Source organism: Culex pipiens, chromosome 3, assembly GCF_016801865.2.
Source record: "Culex pipiens pallens isolate TS chromosome 3, TS_CPP_V2, whole genome shotgun sequence".
NCBI lineage: Eukaryota > Metazoa > Arthropoda > Insecta > Diptera > Culicidae > Culex > Culex pipiens.
The window spans coordinates 55,849,422-55,866,629 of NC_068939.1; the positions used below are offsets into that span (position 1 = coordinate 55,849,422).

Here is a 17,208-nt window from a genome sequence, read left to right on the forward strand (position 1 = left end):
TTTGATCATTAGTAAGGCACTCACTTGAAGAATAATCCCGAAAAATGTAATAAATTAGCAAGCGCCATCAAAAAAACAAACGCGCCAAGTCGTTTGACGTTTCAATTTTCACTTTGCATTCTAATCGAAGGCTGAAGAAAACCGAGCGAGAGACGAAGGCAAAAAAGAACAAAAGCTGGCCGTCAACACCACCAGCAGCACAGCCAGCGATGCCAGGAAACTTTCCCTATAAATGCCACTTTTCGTGAGTGTTCGTTTGAACTGTCAGCGCAAATGGCAACACTCGACAGAGTTTTGGAAGAAAAAAGAACTAAGCTGATATTAGAAAAATGGGCGTGGCCGAATGCATTCGCCTCGATTAGAATACCCTTGGGATTATTTTTTGTTAAGTGCTTGGTAAAGAAATAGAATAACTTTTAGTGAAAGTGAAAATAAACAGAAATGTTCACAAAAACTTGCTCTACTCGTTGGTGTACTTGGTTTTAGTAAAATTCAAGGGAGACTCAAGATTATCCAGCATCATTCAAATACGACCGCTTATTAGGATTAAAATGGGTAGATTTCCCCTAGTTCTGCTAGCAACAGCAGTACAACATCATTTTTCAACAAAACGTCAGCACAGATATTCCACACTGGATAGGGTTCAGCTTGCAATCACTGTTTCTCACATTAATAAAAATAACGCAAATCTATTTCAAAGCCCCTCCCTCACCAAGGGAGGTGAGAAACGTGACTTAATCACATTGATTCGCTGAGTCTGTGCGAAGGTTTTCCGTTTGTTTTATTTTGATTCAAACCCAAACCCAAGACGGAGACGCGTGGTTTTGTTTTGTCACGAGTGATGAATTAAAGTCAGAAAAATGAGGGCTTTTAGAGTGAGCACACACGCGTCGTTTCAGAAAAAAAGTTGAGTAAAAAATTGTTTTACAAGCAGCTTAAAAGAATATTTGCGTATTTTTAGTTTGGAGGGCAAAGCCGTCGCCATCGCCGACAGGGGAAGGAAAAGAGGGGAAAAACGATTTTCCGCACTGTCTCGCCACACAGTCGTTAGTGTTTGCTGTTTTCCGCTACGCATTATGTGGTTTTATATGATACAAATGACCTAACTTTGAAACAGAGTTTGTTGAGTATTTCCTCTAAAAAAATCGAAATATGATTCACGGCGGAAAAATTGGTTTTGCCACGGTGGTTATTTTGATTTATATGCTTTTAGAGTCCATTGATCCCCAACTTCTTTAAAAAGAACAAAGTGACATTTTTGTATGAAAATAAAATGTTCATCACACTACTGAGTTGCCTCATCGCAAATGCCATGTATACCGAACAGAAAGAGAGACACAGAGGTGACAAATATTTGCGAGGAATACACAATAAAAAAAAACAACTAAAACCATTCGAAATAATGCCAACAGGGCAAAAACTGGGTGTTGTTGGGTCTAAAAATAAAACAACATTACAATAATATGTGGCCACATGGAGACGCGTGGTAATTAGCAGCGAAAAATAGCTTGATGCTCAATGTTTTGACTTGTAACAACGCGAACTGAGTTATTTTTTCGGCAGCACATCACTACAAGGCTCAACCGCTTCCACTTTAGGTCAGCCTCTGGGTAACAGGGTGGACAAGCGACTACGTGCGACCAGGAAAAACGTTTTCTCATCAATTATCGCTAGGAAAGGAACGTGGAAAGATTAACGATATTTGTACAGGCCTTGGGTGGAAGCGTACTTGGACTCTTGAAAGGTTTGTAACAACATGGTTTAAGCTATGCTGGGCCGTGAGGCATGTTGACTTCAGTTGCTGTGGATGATTTTTTTGTTTTATTAGATAAAACGTGCATAGCGCAATTTGATTAGTTTTTAATGTTTGTTCACAGTGATTTCACGCCTTCCGTCGGACGGGGAAGTAAATGATTTTTATTGAAATTAAATTTATTTCTATTGAACTTTCTTATAATAATTACATTTCTTTTACATGCTAAGTAGTACGGCTTAATGCTCTTCATCTTTGTTGTATTTTACGTTTTATTATTAACTGATCACATTTGTTTGTGATAATTTATAAATAGCATGCCAAATGCATCTTTTGTGTCGAACCTATTATTTTTAGGACCTTTATTTGGACATTCTCTTGCTATTTCACTAGTAAAAGTCGCACTTTTTGAACAAAAATCATTATTTCAATACTATTTTATCCAGAGCAGCAAATCACTGCCTCCCAATTGCCTGTTTCATAATTGTGGGATGTTATTGTGCCTCCCACAATTGTAGAACACCTGAATTTAACTGATTATTTCGCTAAAAAAAGTTATCAGACCATTCATAAAACATAACTAAGCTTGAATTTCGTTGGTTTCGGTGCATGAAGTCATTATTTTGTAAAAATTATGTACTCATGGAGAGAACCAAAGTTTGTTTACATCCGTAAGAAAAAAGTGTCCGTGCACCCAAAGGAAAAATATATATCAAAATCTGCAACAGTGGATTTGCTGCAGAAAATGTTATATTTTATAACAGTTTTTGCAACAAGCTCATAGCTCATTTTTGCCCGCGTCGTAATAACATGTCAGCGATCTGCAGTTCTCACCAACACATATAAAGCTGGCGCGTCCCCTAGCATAACTTAAGAGAGAAGAATGTGTTGGTGCTCTGTCCCTCACAATCCATCAAGCGTCCATGGCGCGGTGGTAGCGTGTCGGATCAATAGCCTAAAAGTTGGTAGTTTAATCCTCGTTCTATTAAGGATTTTTTTGTGCAATATTACCAAACAGCCGTCGGTAATGTTGATAATTGTCGGTAACGGGCGAAATTGTCATACCCCTATAGCGCACAAAAATGCATGAGGATTGATTTCATGCAGAATCTGATATACTTTCATGCAGCCATGCATCACAATCATGCGACCGTTGGTTGGGTGTGGATTTCAAGAGTCATAGTGTTTCTTCATAAACTTGATATAAAAGTTTAAATTTGCAGTTGTTCGGTACAGCATTCGAAAGATCCCTAATGAAATGAAGGTAAAAGTGAATCATTAAATTCAATTATCAATTTGCTATGATTTTTTGAACATTGGTCGATCGGTAAACTGTTCCGAATATGAGGGATGACTGTAATCCTAACTTAAAACTAAAAAAAACTTTGACTTATTCAAAATCATTCACCCAAAACTGGCAGCGCTAGTACGAGAGAATGATGGTCTCGAGTCGAGAGAATAGTGGTACCATTCACGGACGCAGAGAACACAGCTCGAGATGGGCGATAGAACTATTCTCTCGAGGTTCATTTGCAAAAAAAGTTCATCCGTCAAACAAAAAACCAAAAGTGTCGACAACGGGAATCGAACCAGAGACCTTTGACAAACCAATCCAATGACTTAGCTGCCTCGGCCACCACAGCTTGGTGACCATGGAGAAGTCAGAAGTCGATGTATGACACTTGTTGGAGATTTATTGATTCAACTAACGAAAGAACTCATTTGTTATGATGGTGTGAGTTGGTACCATTATTCTATCGATTTTGGCACTGAGCCCTCAATAAATTTTGAGAGAATGATTATCTCGATTCTGAATTTTGGGTGTTAGACGAGAAAACTACAAACTGTATTTTAAAATGAATGCTCCAAGCGTTCTTACTTGTTCCTGGCGAGTTTTGCAGTGTTGTTGTCATCTCGATAAAAATGTTCAGAAGTTCTTGTGGTGAAAACAGGGTACTGCTGCCTTCACCCGTTGATGCTGGTTGATTTTCCCTTGGTTGCTGACTGAAGCCTGGAGGTGTTGTATTCTCTGTGTTGTTATAAAATATGACATTTTCTGCAGCAAATCCAGCAAATCCAATTTTTCAGATTTTGAGATATATTTTTCCTTTGGGTGTGGTGGTGTTTTACGATGATTTGGTTGGTGCCTCGTCGTCGCTTGCTGCCGAATTTTTACAAACTCAGCTCGTTTTGGGCAGCTCCGATTCTTCGTCGAATGTTCGCCACCGCAATTGAAGCATTTGGCTTCGATGTTCTCGTTGATTGTGTTGCAAGCTTGAGTTTCGTGCTCACTTCCGCAGGTTGCACAACAACTCTTGATGAAACAATTCCTTCCACCATGTCAAAACTGCAACAATTCGAAAAATGTGTCACGTCACGGTGCACTGGACGAAAACGTTTCCAAGACACGATGATGTTGAAAATTGCCCGAACTGCTTGCAGCTCAGACGGCGTTGTCGATCCTTTCTCGAGATGAGCCAGGTACAGTTGATCACGATACTTGATGCCCTTGTTGTGTCTCGTCATCTTGAAGACTTCGATAACGTTCAACTTAAGAGTTTTGAGCTCTTCTTTCAGCACACTCACATCCATGTCGTACAGGCCTCGGAGGACTTGTTTCATGGGGAGTTTACCTGGATCGTCATGGCTGTAGTATTCAATCTTTGTGTTGTTCAGGAAATCCCGAACGTAGTTGTAATCCTTTCTGGTAGGTAGCAGAATTTTGAGTCCATCAGCACACAAGCGAATGGAAGCTCGTAAAGCACCAGATTTGATAAATCCGGTCAGCCACTTTCGCACGGAATCCGATGACAAAGTTTTTACAAAAATGGGTAGCACCTTCTCCCATCGTTTAAATTCTTTCTTCTCGCTCACGTCCACAGGGAGGGTAGCGAACTGGTTTCCAGACGTATTTTGAGCGTCCTTGCCCAAACTGCCTGGCTTTTCAGGTAGCGCATCGACATTCTTTAGCTTCTTCAAATCTGCCGATCCTGCTGGGGAGGACCACCTCTTTTTCTTGCCGTGAGGCATTTTTGCACTTTTTTCAGGAGCTAATATCGAGGAGTACCTCTCTCGTTGTTGGTTCCCAAAGGAATTACGGGAAGTAAATGTTGGCCTGTCTCGGTAGAGTCACTAGTAAGCAGTTGGACTCACAATCCAAAGGTCGTCAGTTCGAATCCCGGATGGATGGAAGCATGGGTGTAAAAAGAGGTTTGCAACTGCCTCAACAATCAAGCCTTCGGACACCTAGTTTCGAGTAGGAAACTCGCAATCGAGAACGGCAAGGCAATGCTGTAGAGCGAGCAATTTGATTTTTTTAGATGCAGAAATATTTGCAATATGGATGTAGAGCAAAGTTAAAAAAATAGTTTTTTGAAAATGTTAAAAGTCGGGTGTTAATCGTTGAATTGGGAGCGGCCGTAGTTGACTGGTTACGGTGTTCGCTTTGTAAGCGAATGGTTCTGGGTCCGATGCCCATCTGCTCCCAACGAGAAAGTTAAGAACACAGAAATTTGAAATGATGAATATGAACGAAAAAATCAAAGTCGCTCGAGGCGGGGTTCGATCCCCCGTCCTTTGGATTGGTAAGCAAAAATGCTAACTACTAGGCCATGACGACTTGATGAGCCTGGACTGGAATTAGGAATACTGTTACAGAGAGCGAGTTGTGGCGCTATAACCACGGCAAATAGTGTCCAGGGCATTCAGGGAAATACAATGTCCCATCCCTGTCGATTCAGAATTGTGTTGTAGTTCGAACACTCAGTGCTCAAACTCAACCCAATTACGAGTCATCTCTGCGATACGGCTTTACGCAGTAGGCCTGGCCGCTTTAACGTTTGTGATGTTTCAATGCATTCTAATGCAATGGCGCACTACAAATGTTAATGAATGACAAGAAGAGTGCTATGCGTCATCTAACATAAGGCACTCTACATGATCCCTTCGAAAGATTGGCTGCGCTAGGGTTGGATTAGATAAGATTAGATTAGAACTGTTAACAGTCGGGTGTTAAATAAATTCAACATAATTCAATAAAATTTTATGTAATATTACAAGCAAAAATATATAGCCCATCAGTTTGAGATACCGCTTTGAGTCGCCTCCTTATCTTGGTTTGATTCCCGCATATTTACAAAAAAAATGTGTGTGTGCAGAAAATCTGTACATCCAGCGTGTAATGTTAATTTTTAGTATTCACAGAGGTGAACAGAATGCAATGCAATTAAAAACCAGGAAAATTTCGTGATATTCCTTCCCGACGCCGATTGCGACATGATCTATAAATTCTTTGAATATCATCTGCAAATCCATGAAGGCTGTCATTTTTCAATTCTCGAAAACAAGCCTGATCAAACGGGTCTGAAAACACTGAAAAATGAGTGCCACCCAAAATATGCAATCGCGTGCGCCATTCGTTCTGCGCGCGAAATTGGCGTTATTTCATTTTTCGCTGCACTTTCCTCGTGAGAACTGATTAATGATATGAATCATTCAAACCAGACTAAATGAACTCTGAATGATTCGGATCCGTCAGATGGGGCCACGATGGGGTTGTGTGTGCGTGTGTGTGTGTTTTCACAGTCTCCCATTCTGCTTCTGTTGTGCATCACGTAGAATAAATTAACGTGAAATTTATATAAATTCAACTTGCCCGTGAAGGACGGATCAACAGCAGCGGAGGCATTTACGAATAGAATCTATATCAATCTTTCGTCAGGTCGCCACACGGGGAGAAACGCAGTAACGTGATCCGTACGACCTTAATATAATTTTCCCACATCAAGCGCGTAAAGCCGCGCCGACAAATTGTAATAAACAAACGTCGTGTTTTTCTTCCTTTTTGTTTGGGTTTTTCGCCTTGCAGTGTGTCGCATTGAGTAAAATATTTTTCATATATTTTGTCAGTTTATCTGTTTTTGGTTGAAATTGGAAAAAATCTTCTAGTTAAGTTATGCCATAAACAGCTACCCTTACCCTATCCCAAAGATTCTGCTTTAAAGCTGAGCTTACAATCGCAATTCACAGGTCATAAAAGCCAACCCGGCCCGACACCGTCCAAGCTGCAGAGACTGAGAAAATTCTTGCTCAACTGTCGTCTAGCGCGTTACAATTGAATGAAAATTTCCGTTCACGCACGCCGTTCTCGCGAGAAAAGCCACGCGGTGAAAGTAATTGGTTCGCTGTTATATGGGGTGTGTGAGTGTGTGAGTGTGGTAATTACCGGGGTGTCTTCCGACCATTCATGGCTGCGGTGGCAGGATAATGGGATGTGAAATTTTTGCTCTATTTTTTGCTTCAGTTTTGGCAGAATGTGTGAGATGTGGTTTTCGCATTTTGCGTGGGTTCAACATCGTCATTCAGAGTAATTGCTCTCGACGCTGAATTTGAAATAAATATAATCATGAAAAGGAATCAGGACAACGATCTGTTTTCACCTTATTGGATACATAGTTTTCTTCATCCTAAGGAGCCTGATTTTCTATTCAAGTACCTATCATCTCATATGCCATATGAAACAAATTATGAGTAAATATCATTCCAGACCAGCCATCTTAATTGCTCACTGCTCAATGAGCTCATATTTATTTAATTACTGATTTATTAGAATTTTTTTATATCCCAAACGAGAATAGCCAAATCTGGGTTTTTTTATAAGCTCTTTCAAATTTTGTAAATTATCAAAATTTCATTTTTTTGAAAATAATCATCAACTGGAATGCAATTTTTTAGCTGTTTATATGAAAAAAGTCAACCCATAAAAACCCAAACACCATTGTGGAAGCTGTTACTCGTCACGGTTGTCACGATGCCCACCAGAATGTCGTTCGGTTGCGCTTCCAACGAGCTGCCATAGCGATGTGAGATGTGCCACGAGGGCGAGATGTTTTCGATATTGTGTAGTGTAGTGGCCACTGCCACTGAAGACCAAACCAAACCATATGAGAGGTGTTTTTCACGTTCGATGCCCATGAAACTGTCACTGTCCTCTCCTGTGTGGTGGTTCATTTTTGGCCGGATCCGGCGTAACGATTCTGAAAGACGAAGGATTTATTGCAGCCGGTTCCATCGCACCGAAGGGGAAGGCAGGAAATGAAAATTTGTGGCCACGTGATTGATGTTATGAGGTGGCGGTTTGACCATTTGGTGACGGTCACATGTTGGGTTAGAATTTACCGAAATCAAGTATCGATTCTGGTGAAACAGTGTTATGCTTTATGTTTTTTTCGTGTTGATAGAAATATAAACAAAGCAGTAAATTTGCTGTAATTTGCTTTCTTGGTACTCTAGCATGGAAAAGCAATAGAAAGTTTTGGTACATGTTACGCTAGATTTATTAATTTTATGTCTTGCCACTTTTTCAGTCTTAATTGAGGTTATCCTACAGCATAAAAGAGGTAATATGTATTACATATTTAAATTTTATACCTTCCAAATTTACAAAATTTTTGAACATTGTGGAATTAGAGCGTCCAATTTCCCGGGGTTACAGTCATCCCACATATTCGGAACACCCACAAATTCGGAACACTTTTATGATAATTTGTCAATAGCATGCCAAAAGTAGCTTCTCTATCGACCTCACTATTTTTAGAACCTTTATTTGGACATTATCTTGCTATTTCACTAGTAAAAGTAGTACTTTTTGAACAAAAAACTTCATTCCAAGACTATTTTGTCCAGATCAGCAAAACACTGCCTCCAAATGGCCTGTTTCATAATTGTGGGATGTTATTGTGCCTCCCACAATTGTGAAACACCTGAATTTAACTGATATTTTCACAAAAAAATATTATCAGACCATGCATAAAACATCACTGAGCTTGAGTTTCATTGGTTTCAGTGTGTGAAGTCATTATTTGGTAATAAATATGTACTCCTGGAGAGATCCAAAGTTTGTTTACATTCGTAAGAAAAAAGTGTTCCGAATTTGTGGATTTCAAGGGTCAAAGTAATTCTTCAAAAACTTCATATAAAAGCTAAAATTTGCAGATGTTCGATACAGCATTCGAAAGATCGCAAGAAAAGCTTTCAAATGAAGGTAAAAGCAAATCATTAAGTTCAATTATCGATTTGCTATGATTTTTTGAACATTGGCCGATTTGGAAACCGTTCCGAATATGTGGGATGACTGTACAAATTTTCCGAGAAACGGGAAATTTTAAGCCAATTTCTCGGGAAATCCCGGGAATTCCCGGGAAATTTCAAATTTATTGAAAATTGTTATGATCTTGGTTTTAATTAATATTATGCAACAAAATTGTATAGGACATCAGAATTAATCGTTTAAATGAGTGTGAAGATCAATTAATAGCATGACTGCATGTAAAAAATCATTCAACTACAAGAAAATGGATTTTGGTATTTTTTGATGAGAAATTTTTAACTTTCCTCTGTGACCAGTTTATTTTAATCAGAAAAAAAACATGCAGAAATTATGTTTTTCATGACAAATACTGGTTTCAGCTCTTGAACAAATGGTAAAGCTTTTTAGTGTTAGTTTTATTCCAAACAACCCAATGTTTTCAAATATTTGAAGTAAGCTTTGAATATATTTTTGCGTTTTTTGAGAACAAACAATAGAAAGTAATTTTTCAATGTTTTTTTTGTATAATTATACGATAAATTAAAATCATTTGACAAAAAGTCTTCTATTTTTTTCACATTTAACCCTCTAACACCTGTAGTTGTGCCAGTGCTCCATAATTCTTTTACTTCAAATTGAAATTTTTTAGTACTTGGTATTCAACCATTTGAATTAATTCTTTTTGCACAAATTGTTTTGATGAAATAACATCAATCTGCTAAAAGCTTACCTAATTGTAATAATTTAATACTCATTAAGCAAGATCTTTTCCCAGTTAGTTAAAAAAATAATAGTATCAGAAATAATTCTGATATTATATTTCTGATTATCTGATTAATTATATATAAACCAAACAATACATTGAATTGAACAAAATCATGTTGAGTTTGTTAAATTATTATTTTTTCACAGCATTTTCAAAAAAATAGTTCCAAAATTTTAAGAAAATGTGTACTTCCGATTAAATTTCGGGAATTCCCGGAAAATTTACAAATTTCCCTGGAAACGGGAAATATTTTTTTTCGAGATCTCCCGGGAATTTCCGGGGAATTGGACGAGTGGAATGTTAACAGAATGTGTGTCAGAAATTTCTAATTTTATGTATTCACATAAATTGAGCTAAAATTAAATCGAAATGGGGGTAATACATCACCTTTGTGAGCAAAAGCATGTTATATAGTATTAGAAAACGTGTACAAAAAACGCATGTATGGATGAACAAAAAAGATTATGCACAACCCCCAAAAATAACATCAATCTGGTCATATCCAGATTAGTTTGTCTATACATGAGATGAACTCATGATAAATATGAGCCCTCTACGAAAAAGGGAAGTGGGGTGAAACGGGCTTCGAAGTTTGAGGTTCAAACCTAAAAAATCTTAAAATTGCTCTAATTTGCGTAAAACTTGATCTAGCATTAGACGTATTGATCACAGGGTAAATAAGATCTATTTATTTTTTTCAAAAATGTTTTATTCAATTATTTTTAAAATCAAATTTACAACTCCAATACTACACCCAAACGGCGGTCGCATGATTGTGATGCATGGCTGCATGAAAGTATATCAGATTCTGCATGAAATCTGTCCTCATGCATTTTTTGCGATATAGGGGTATGGCATTTTTGCCCGTTACCGACAATTATCGACATTGCCGACTGCTGTTTGCTGGTATTGCAAAAAAAAATCTTAACCGAACGAGGATTGAACCATCAACTTCTTGGTTGTTGATATGACACGCTACCACCGCGCCATGGACGCTTGATGAATTAGGAGGGACAGAGCACCAACATATTCTTCTCCTTGAAGTGTTGCGCCAGCATTATATGTGTTGGTGAGAACTGCAGATCACTGACATGTTTACACACGGGCAAAAATGATCTACGGGCTTGCTGCAAAAACTGTTATAAAATGTAACATTTTCTGCAGCAAATCCACTGTTGCAGATTTTGATATATATTTTTCCTTTGGGTGTAACGTGAAATTTTGAGCCCTAAAAGTGCCGCCATTTTGGCCTACAGGGCAAAAAATAACGTTGTAAAATTTTTGTTGTAGAAAAATCGAAAAACTGTGAGAAAAACTGCGATTGACCAAAAAGTTAATACCGCAAGCCATTAGTCCATGAATTTACCTAACTTTTGACTTATGGGAGTATGGGTGTTGGAGGCTGTTGCAAAAAGATATTAAGGTTTTAAAAAATCAATTTTTAACAGTAATTTGCAAAAGCTATGAGAAAAATTCAAATTAATCCTGGATGTCTACATTTTGAAGTGCTTCAAAAAACCTTTCAAATGAAATTAAGAGAGTTGGAATTGAAGAAGTTTTACGGAAATGCGAGCAATTTTAAGATTTTTTAGGTTTTTTTGGACCTCAAACTTCAAAGCCCGTTTTACCACACTTCCCTTTGTCGTAGAGGCCTCATATTTGGCATGAGTTCATGTCATGCATAGACAAACAAACGCTGAAAGTTTCATCCAAATCGGAGCACTTCGAAACGACCTCTAGAACAAACCGTGCAGAATTTACAAATACTGCCTCTTACACCCAAAGTTAAAGAACGAGAGGATAGTCCTCACGAAAAGAAACGTGAGGAAAGTGCTATAGTGCGAGAGTATAGTCCTCTCGCGTGTTCATTCGTTCATTGGAACAGTTCATCCTATTGAGTGGCTTATATGGACAAATGACCGCCACTTTGTCACCGAACCACGTTGGCCCATACGGCAAAGGCACGGTTCTATCTGCCGAAGGTCTTGGGTTCGAGTCTCGGTACCGGTACTTTTTTTTTGATAGATGAACTTTTTTTGAAGATGAACCTATAAGTAAAGTACTCTCGGTTATTTCGGGATTTATTCTCTCAGTCCGCACACAGTACCATTTTACTACCGAATCGTGCTCTTTATTCTCTCGTATGCCGATGCCCAGTTCTGGGTGTAAAAATTATTGTAAGCAACTTTCTTGATTTTTGTAAACTATAGTATTAGCCGGGACCGTGGTATAGGGATAAGCGTAGTTGCCTCTCACCCAGACGGTCCCGGTGGTATTTTTCGAGACGAGATTTGTCTGAGCACGCCTTCTGTCGGATGAGGAAGTAATTGTTGGCCCCGGTCTAACCAAACGGGTTAGGTCGATAGCTCAGTCCAGGTGTAAGAGTCGTCTCCCTGGGTCCTGTCTCGGTAGAGTCGCTGGTAGGCAGTTGGACTCACAATCCAAAGGTCGTCAGTTCGAATCCCGGAGTGGATGGAAGTTAAGGTGGAAAAAGGGGTTTGTAATTGCTTCAACAATCAAGCCTTCGGACACCTAGTTTAGAGTAGGAATCTCGCAATCGAGAATGCCAAGGCAAATGCTGTAGAGCGAAAAATTTGATTTTTTTAGTATTTGTAAGTGAGAGCTAAAAATTAAATGATAATCAGACAAAATCCTTTACAGCACCTGCCAACATATGTGCTTTTCCGTTACTTCAGTTTTAAACTAAGAAAAATTTAATGGTATGCTGAAAAATTGTTTAATACCGCATCCAATCTGACATTCAAAGTTTCTACTGCGAATATCCGTCCGGACTGGTATTGATTTCCTGTCTCCGTCAAAACTTCACAACCGCCTTCGCATTGCTGCGCTAAATCGGCAAAACACGTAAAACTTTCAGCTCGCCCAAAAACTTACCCAAAATGCACACAAACAGCAGCAGCAGTATCTTGCCAGCGCAACTGCACCGCGACGACGACGACGACCGTTGCTGGCTCGAGTAACAACACTTGTGTTGATGCATAATTCACATATTTTCAGCTCGCGTTGTGCAGTTTGGTGGGCATGTAAACATTTACCCGACGTACAGTATGTAAAAAAAGTATTTACACCCCTTGGGCACTATGCACATTTTGTGATGAAACATGTAAAAAATTTAAAGTTTGACAGGAACCTAGTACTACGTTTTGTTCAGAAACTCATGCCAAACATTTTGCTACAAAAAGCTCATGAAAAGATGATTTCTATAAAAAGTTATATAACAAATACTATTACGAAAATAAAAAAGGTGCAAAAAAAGTTTGTACACCTTTCGAAAAATTAACATAAATAATGTTATTTGTTGACAAATCACCATAAATCCAGTCTCCCAACTCCAAATAGGCATCCTTGACTGATTAAAAAAATAATTTGGATTGAATATAAAGTTTACTAACTACTTAGTATAAAAGTTTATATAACTCTGGAAATTCTATATGAAACTTATCTAAACTTAATTTTGCAAACTTTTAATTCAACTAAATGTCAATATATTACCATAGAATTGCTAAATAAACATTTTGGAGTGGGTATAACACCGTTTTGGGGGTATTTGTATCGATAGAATAGATTTTTCGTTGGAATTTCGTACCAACCCGGAATTACGTCGTAGGAAAATCCGCCGGCATCCGAACCGGTCCACGATTCACAAGTCAACCTATGTGGAATCGGAAAGGGCATAAAATTTCCGATCTTTTGATACCCATACATCTAGGTTTTCTTTAAAACCTACGTTTTTAAATACCTGGGCAAAAAGTAAGTTTGATCCACGAGAACAAAAATTACGAAATTCCATACATTTCTGGCAGGTTGCTCAAACGAAACCATAACAACGTTTTTGCTTAGGTATTTAAAAACGTGGGTTTTATAGAAAACCTGGATGTATGGGTATCAAAAGATCGGAAATTTTATGCCCTTTCTGATGCCACATAGGTTGACTTGTGAATTGAGGACCGGTTCAGATGCCGGCGGATTTTCCGACGACGTAATTCCGGGTTGGTACGAAATTCCAACGAAAAATCTATTCTATCGATACAAATACCCCCAAAACGGTGTTATACCCACTCCAAAATGTTTATTTAGCAATTCTATGGTAATTAATTGACATTTATTTGAATTAAAAGTTTGCAAAATTAAGTTTAGATAAGTTTTATATAGAATTTCCAGAGTTATATAAACTTTTATACTAAGTAGTTAGTAAACTTTATATTCAATTCAAATTATTTTTTTAATCAGTCAAGGATGCCTATTTGGAGTTGGGAGACTGGATTTATGGTGATTTGTCAACAAATAACATTATTTATGTTAATTTTTCGAAAGGTGTACAAACTTTTTTTGCACCTTTTTTATTTTCGTAATAGTATTTGTTATATAATTTTTTATAGAAATCATCTTTTCATGAGCTTTTTTTAGCAAAATGTTTGGCATGAGTTTCTGAACAAAACGTAGTACTAGGTTCCTGTCAAACTTTAAATTTTTTACATGTTTCATCACAAAATGTGCATAGTGCCCAAGGGGTGTAAATACTTTTTTTACATACTGTACGAACAAAGCTGAATTTCGTAGTTGCACAAACAAACTTAGTAGTTGAGGATGATAAACATTTGCACGGTTAAATCCGAAAGGACGGTTTTCTTTGCTGGGTGAAATTTTCTTTGAAACTCTCAAGATTAAGAGTTTGACAAGAGCACTGATTAGACCTCGTTACTTTCACGGACACTAAACAGCTTAAAATTACATGCTCCAACAGTTTCACGATCTTCCTTGTTTCTTCTTGATACCAGCTAGCAGCTGTTGGTCGTACACTCTATAGTAGTGTTGTGGTCCCCGCGTCATGCACAAACTGTCGTCGGGAATAAACTGCATCCAAGAGTTGCCGGCGAAACGAGATGATGATCTTGGGGCCAGCCAGTCGCCGAAAACCGGCGGTCTAGAAGACCTTAGTCCCCAAAATTCGTGGCGTGTCGCATCGTTGAATCCACTTGTTCTCGCGGTCGGTTGGTCGTGTACTGACGATGTCGACAACGACGACGCGATGACCGTTTGCCAGTTGTTTGTTCGCTATTAAAATGTAGCGTAATTAATTAATTAAAATATAATTAGACTTTTTGCACAACGAACACACTCTGGCTTCAGCGCGGAGGACAAACACTCTGCTCGTATTACGCACAATGAAATGCACTAAAAGAGAATATCAAACAGTAACGGAATCGCTCGCAGATTTGCTTGGACTCCGCAAAGATCGCGCGCACAAAATCGTTGAACAAATTCTTCGAAATCACCCACTTAGATCATCGGCTTGACATCGACTATGCGGGCTTCGTTAATCACTTTTATTAGCATAGCCTAATGGTTTTTGCGCGCATGATTCACTTCTGATCCAAACTGACACTGTAAAATCTTCAACTTGATCCCAAAACCTCTCTACTCCCACCTCCCGAAGAAATAATCCCAAATCGATCAGGCCCGCGCGCGTCCTTAAACGCACTACGCTCGTGAACTAACTCGAAATACGCGGCCACGAAAACGTTGTTGTCGCGTCGGGAGCCAAGCTGCGAGTGACTAAAATTAGTCGCTGAAGCGCATGCTGGTTGGATCGTGAGAACGCGCGCGCATCCATCCATCCCGGCTTCTGTGGGGACCTCTTTCGAATATTGTACGCTTTACGTTATGGCAGGTTGTGACGGCGCAGATGGATACCGGTCTTGATGGGATAGAGTGCGTTTAGTGGGCAAGTGCTTGATGCTCAATTTTAAATCTTTCTATCAAATTGGGTCCTAAAGCCCTATGTCAATTTTTATGTAAACGCCATTTCTGATCACCTTTTTTTCATTTTAATGCAAAAAATATATAAAAATAGTCAAGACAACATTTATTAGATGATCCAACTATGGTCCTCTTGTAACGAGCTGTCACCCAGTCACGAAATATTCTAGCAGAGCTGGTTCTGTCAGAATCCTGCTAGAACGGTGGAACATTTCTGCTAGAATGCTCTAAGAATATCCAGCTTTCTAAGAATTCTGCTAGAATCTTGCTAGAACGTCGTGACTGGGCAAGTAGGACCTTTTCTGTCAAGAAGGGCCGCGAAGTTTTTTGTTTAAAATCCTTTGTGGTCGTACAAAGGTTCAAAGTACTCACAAAATCAAGCTTTATCGTTTTAAACAATAATATCACAAATTTAAGCTAAATTTTAGGACCCAATTAAAAAACAAACAAATATTGTGCGTTTTAAATTCCAATCTGAAATGCATAATAAAGAGAATAAAACGTATGTACATGGCAAAAGATGATAATTGGAGATTGTAAGACACAAAATAATATAAAAAAAAACTTAATAGGGGAAATATACCCATTTTAAGCCTAATAAGCGTTCGTGTTTGAATGATGCTGGATAATCTGGAGTGTTCCTTGGAATTTACTAAAACCAAGTTCACCAACGAGTAAAGCAACTTTTAGTGAACATTTCTGTTTATTTTTACTTGCACTCAAAGTTTTTCTATTCCTTTTACAAGCATTAAAAAAATATTTACCAAGTGTATTCTGATCAGACGGGAATGCATTGAACCACGCCCATTTTTCTATTTTCAACTTAGTTCTTTTTTCTTCCAGCGCTCTTTTGGTGGCATTTATAGCGTAAGTTTCCTGGCATCACTGGCTCACTCCAACAGGTGCTGCTGGTAGTGTTGGTGGCCACCCTTTGGTCTTTATTTGCATTCGCTTCTCGCTCGGTTTTCTTCCGCCTTTGATTGGAATGGGTCGTCAGAATTCAAACGTCAAAAGACTTGGCGTGATTGTTTTTTTTATGGTGCTTGCAAATTATTTACATGTTTCGGTATTATTTTTCAAGTGAAAGACTAACTAATGTTTAAAAGAACATGTTGCCGGTAGTTGGAATCAATATCATATCTTAAGCCCTTTGAAAATGTTAGCGCAAGTGAAAAGATATTGATGGCAACTTTCGTTAAAAATGATGACAAATGGTCTCGTAAAATAGAAATTATGATCAAAAGTGCATCAAATTTGCTCTTTTTGGCCAGTGAGTGGCATACATTTGCGTGCCTACTCAAGGTGGTGCTGTTGTTGGTAAGTTTAAGTATTTTGGAGCTTTAATCGATCATCAAACTCTTCATATGGCGATGTTTGGTGTTTGATTAGAAAGGGTTATTTCCCCTTGGTTTAATGCTTGTATTTTTTGTAAAAAATAGAATTATGAAAATGAAAATAAAATACAAAAAGCGAAGTTTTTCCTTTTCCTGACTCAACATATTTTTTTCAGTTGTTTATTTTATTATGCAAGAAGGAGCAGGCGTGGCAGAATGGTGACGTTGCTGGCGTTGTAAGCGGAAGGTTCTGGGTTCGATACCCATCTGCTTCAATTGAGTAATTTATGAAATGGAATTTTGAACATTTGAATATAAACGAAAAATTGAGCTCTCGTGTTAGGGTTCGATTCCCGGTCTTCTGGGTCAACAGACAAAATGCTAACCGTCAGACCATCGATATTTGAACCGAAAGTCTGGACACTAGCTTAGAGATCCTGATCAATTACGGAGTAGCAACAACGGGTAGACTCCAATGTTTTTTCCT

At 38.3% G+C, this 17,208-nt stretch overlaps 1 protein-coding gene across 1 annotated transcript in view; it reads right to left on the reverse strand.

Moving 5' to 3' along the window:
* LOC120420362 (zwei Ig domain protein zig-8-like) overlaps window positions 1-12,689 on the reverse strand; it is a 36,946-nt gene extending 24,257 nt beyond the window's left edge. Inside the window, exon 1 of the mRNA XM_039583361.2 lies at window positions 12,502-12,689. Coding sequence (XP_039439295.1) covers window positions 12,502-12,607 — 106 coding nt within the window. The 5' untranslated portion in view covers window positions 12,608-12,689. The remainder of the gene's footprint in view (window positions 1-12,501) is intronic.
* Between the last annotated feature and the right edge of the window lie 4,519 nt (window positions 12,690-17,208).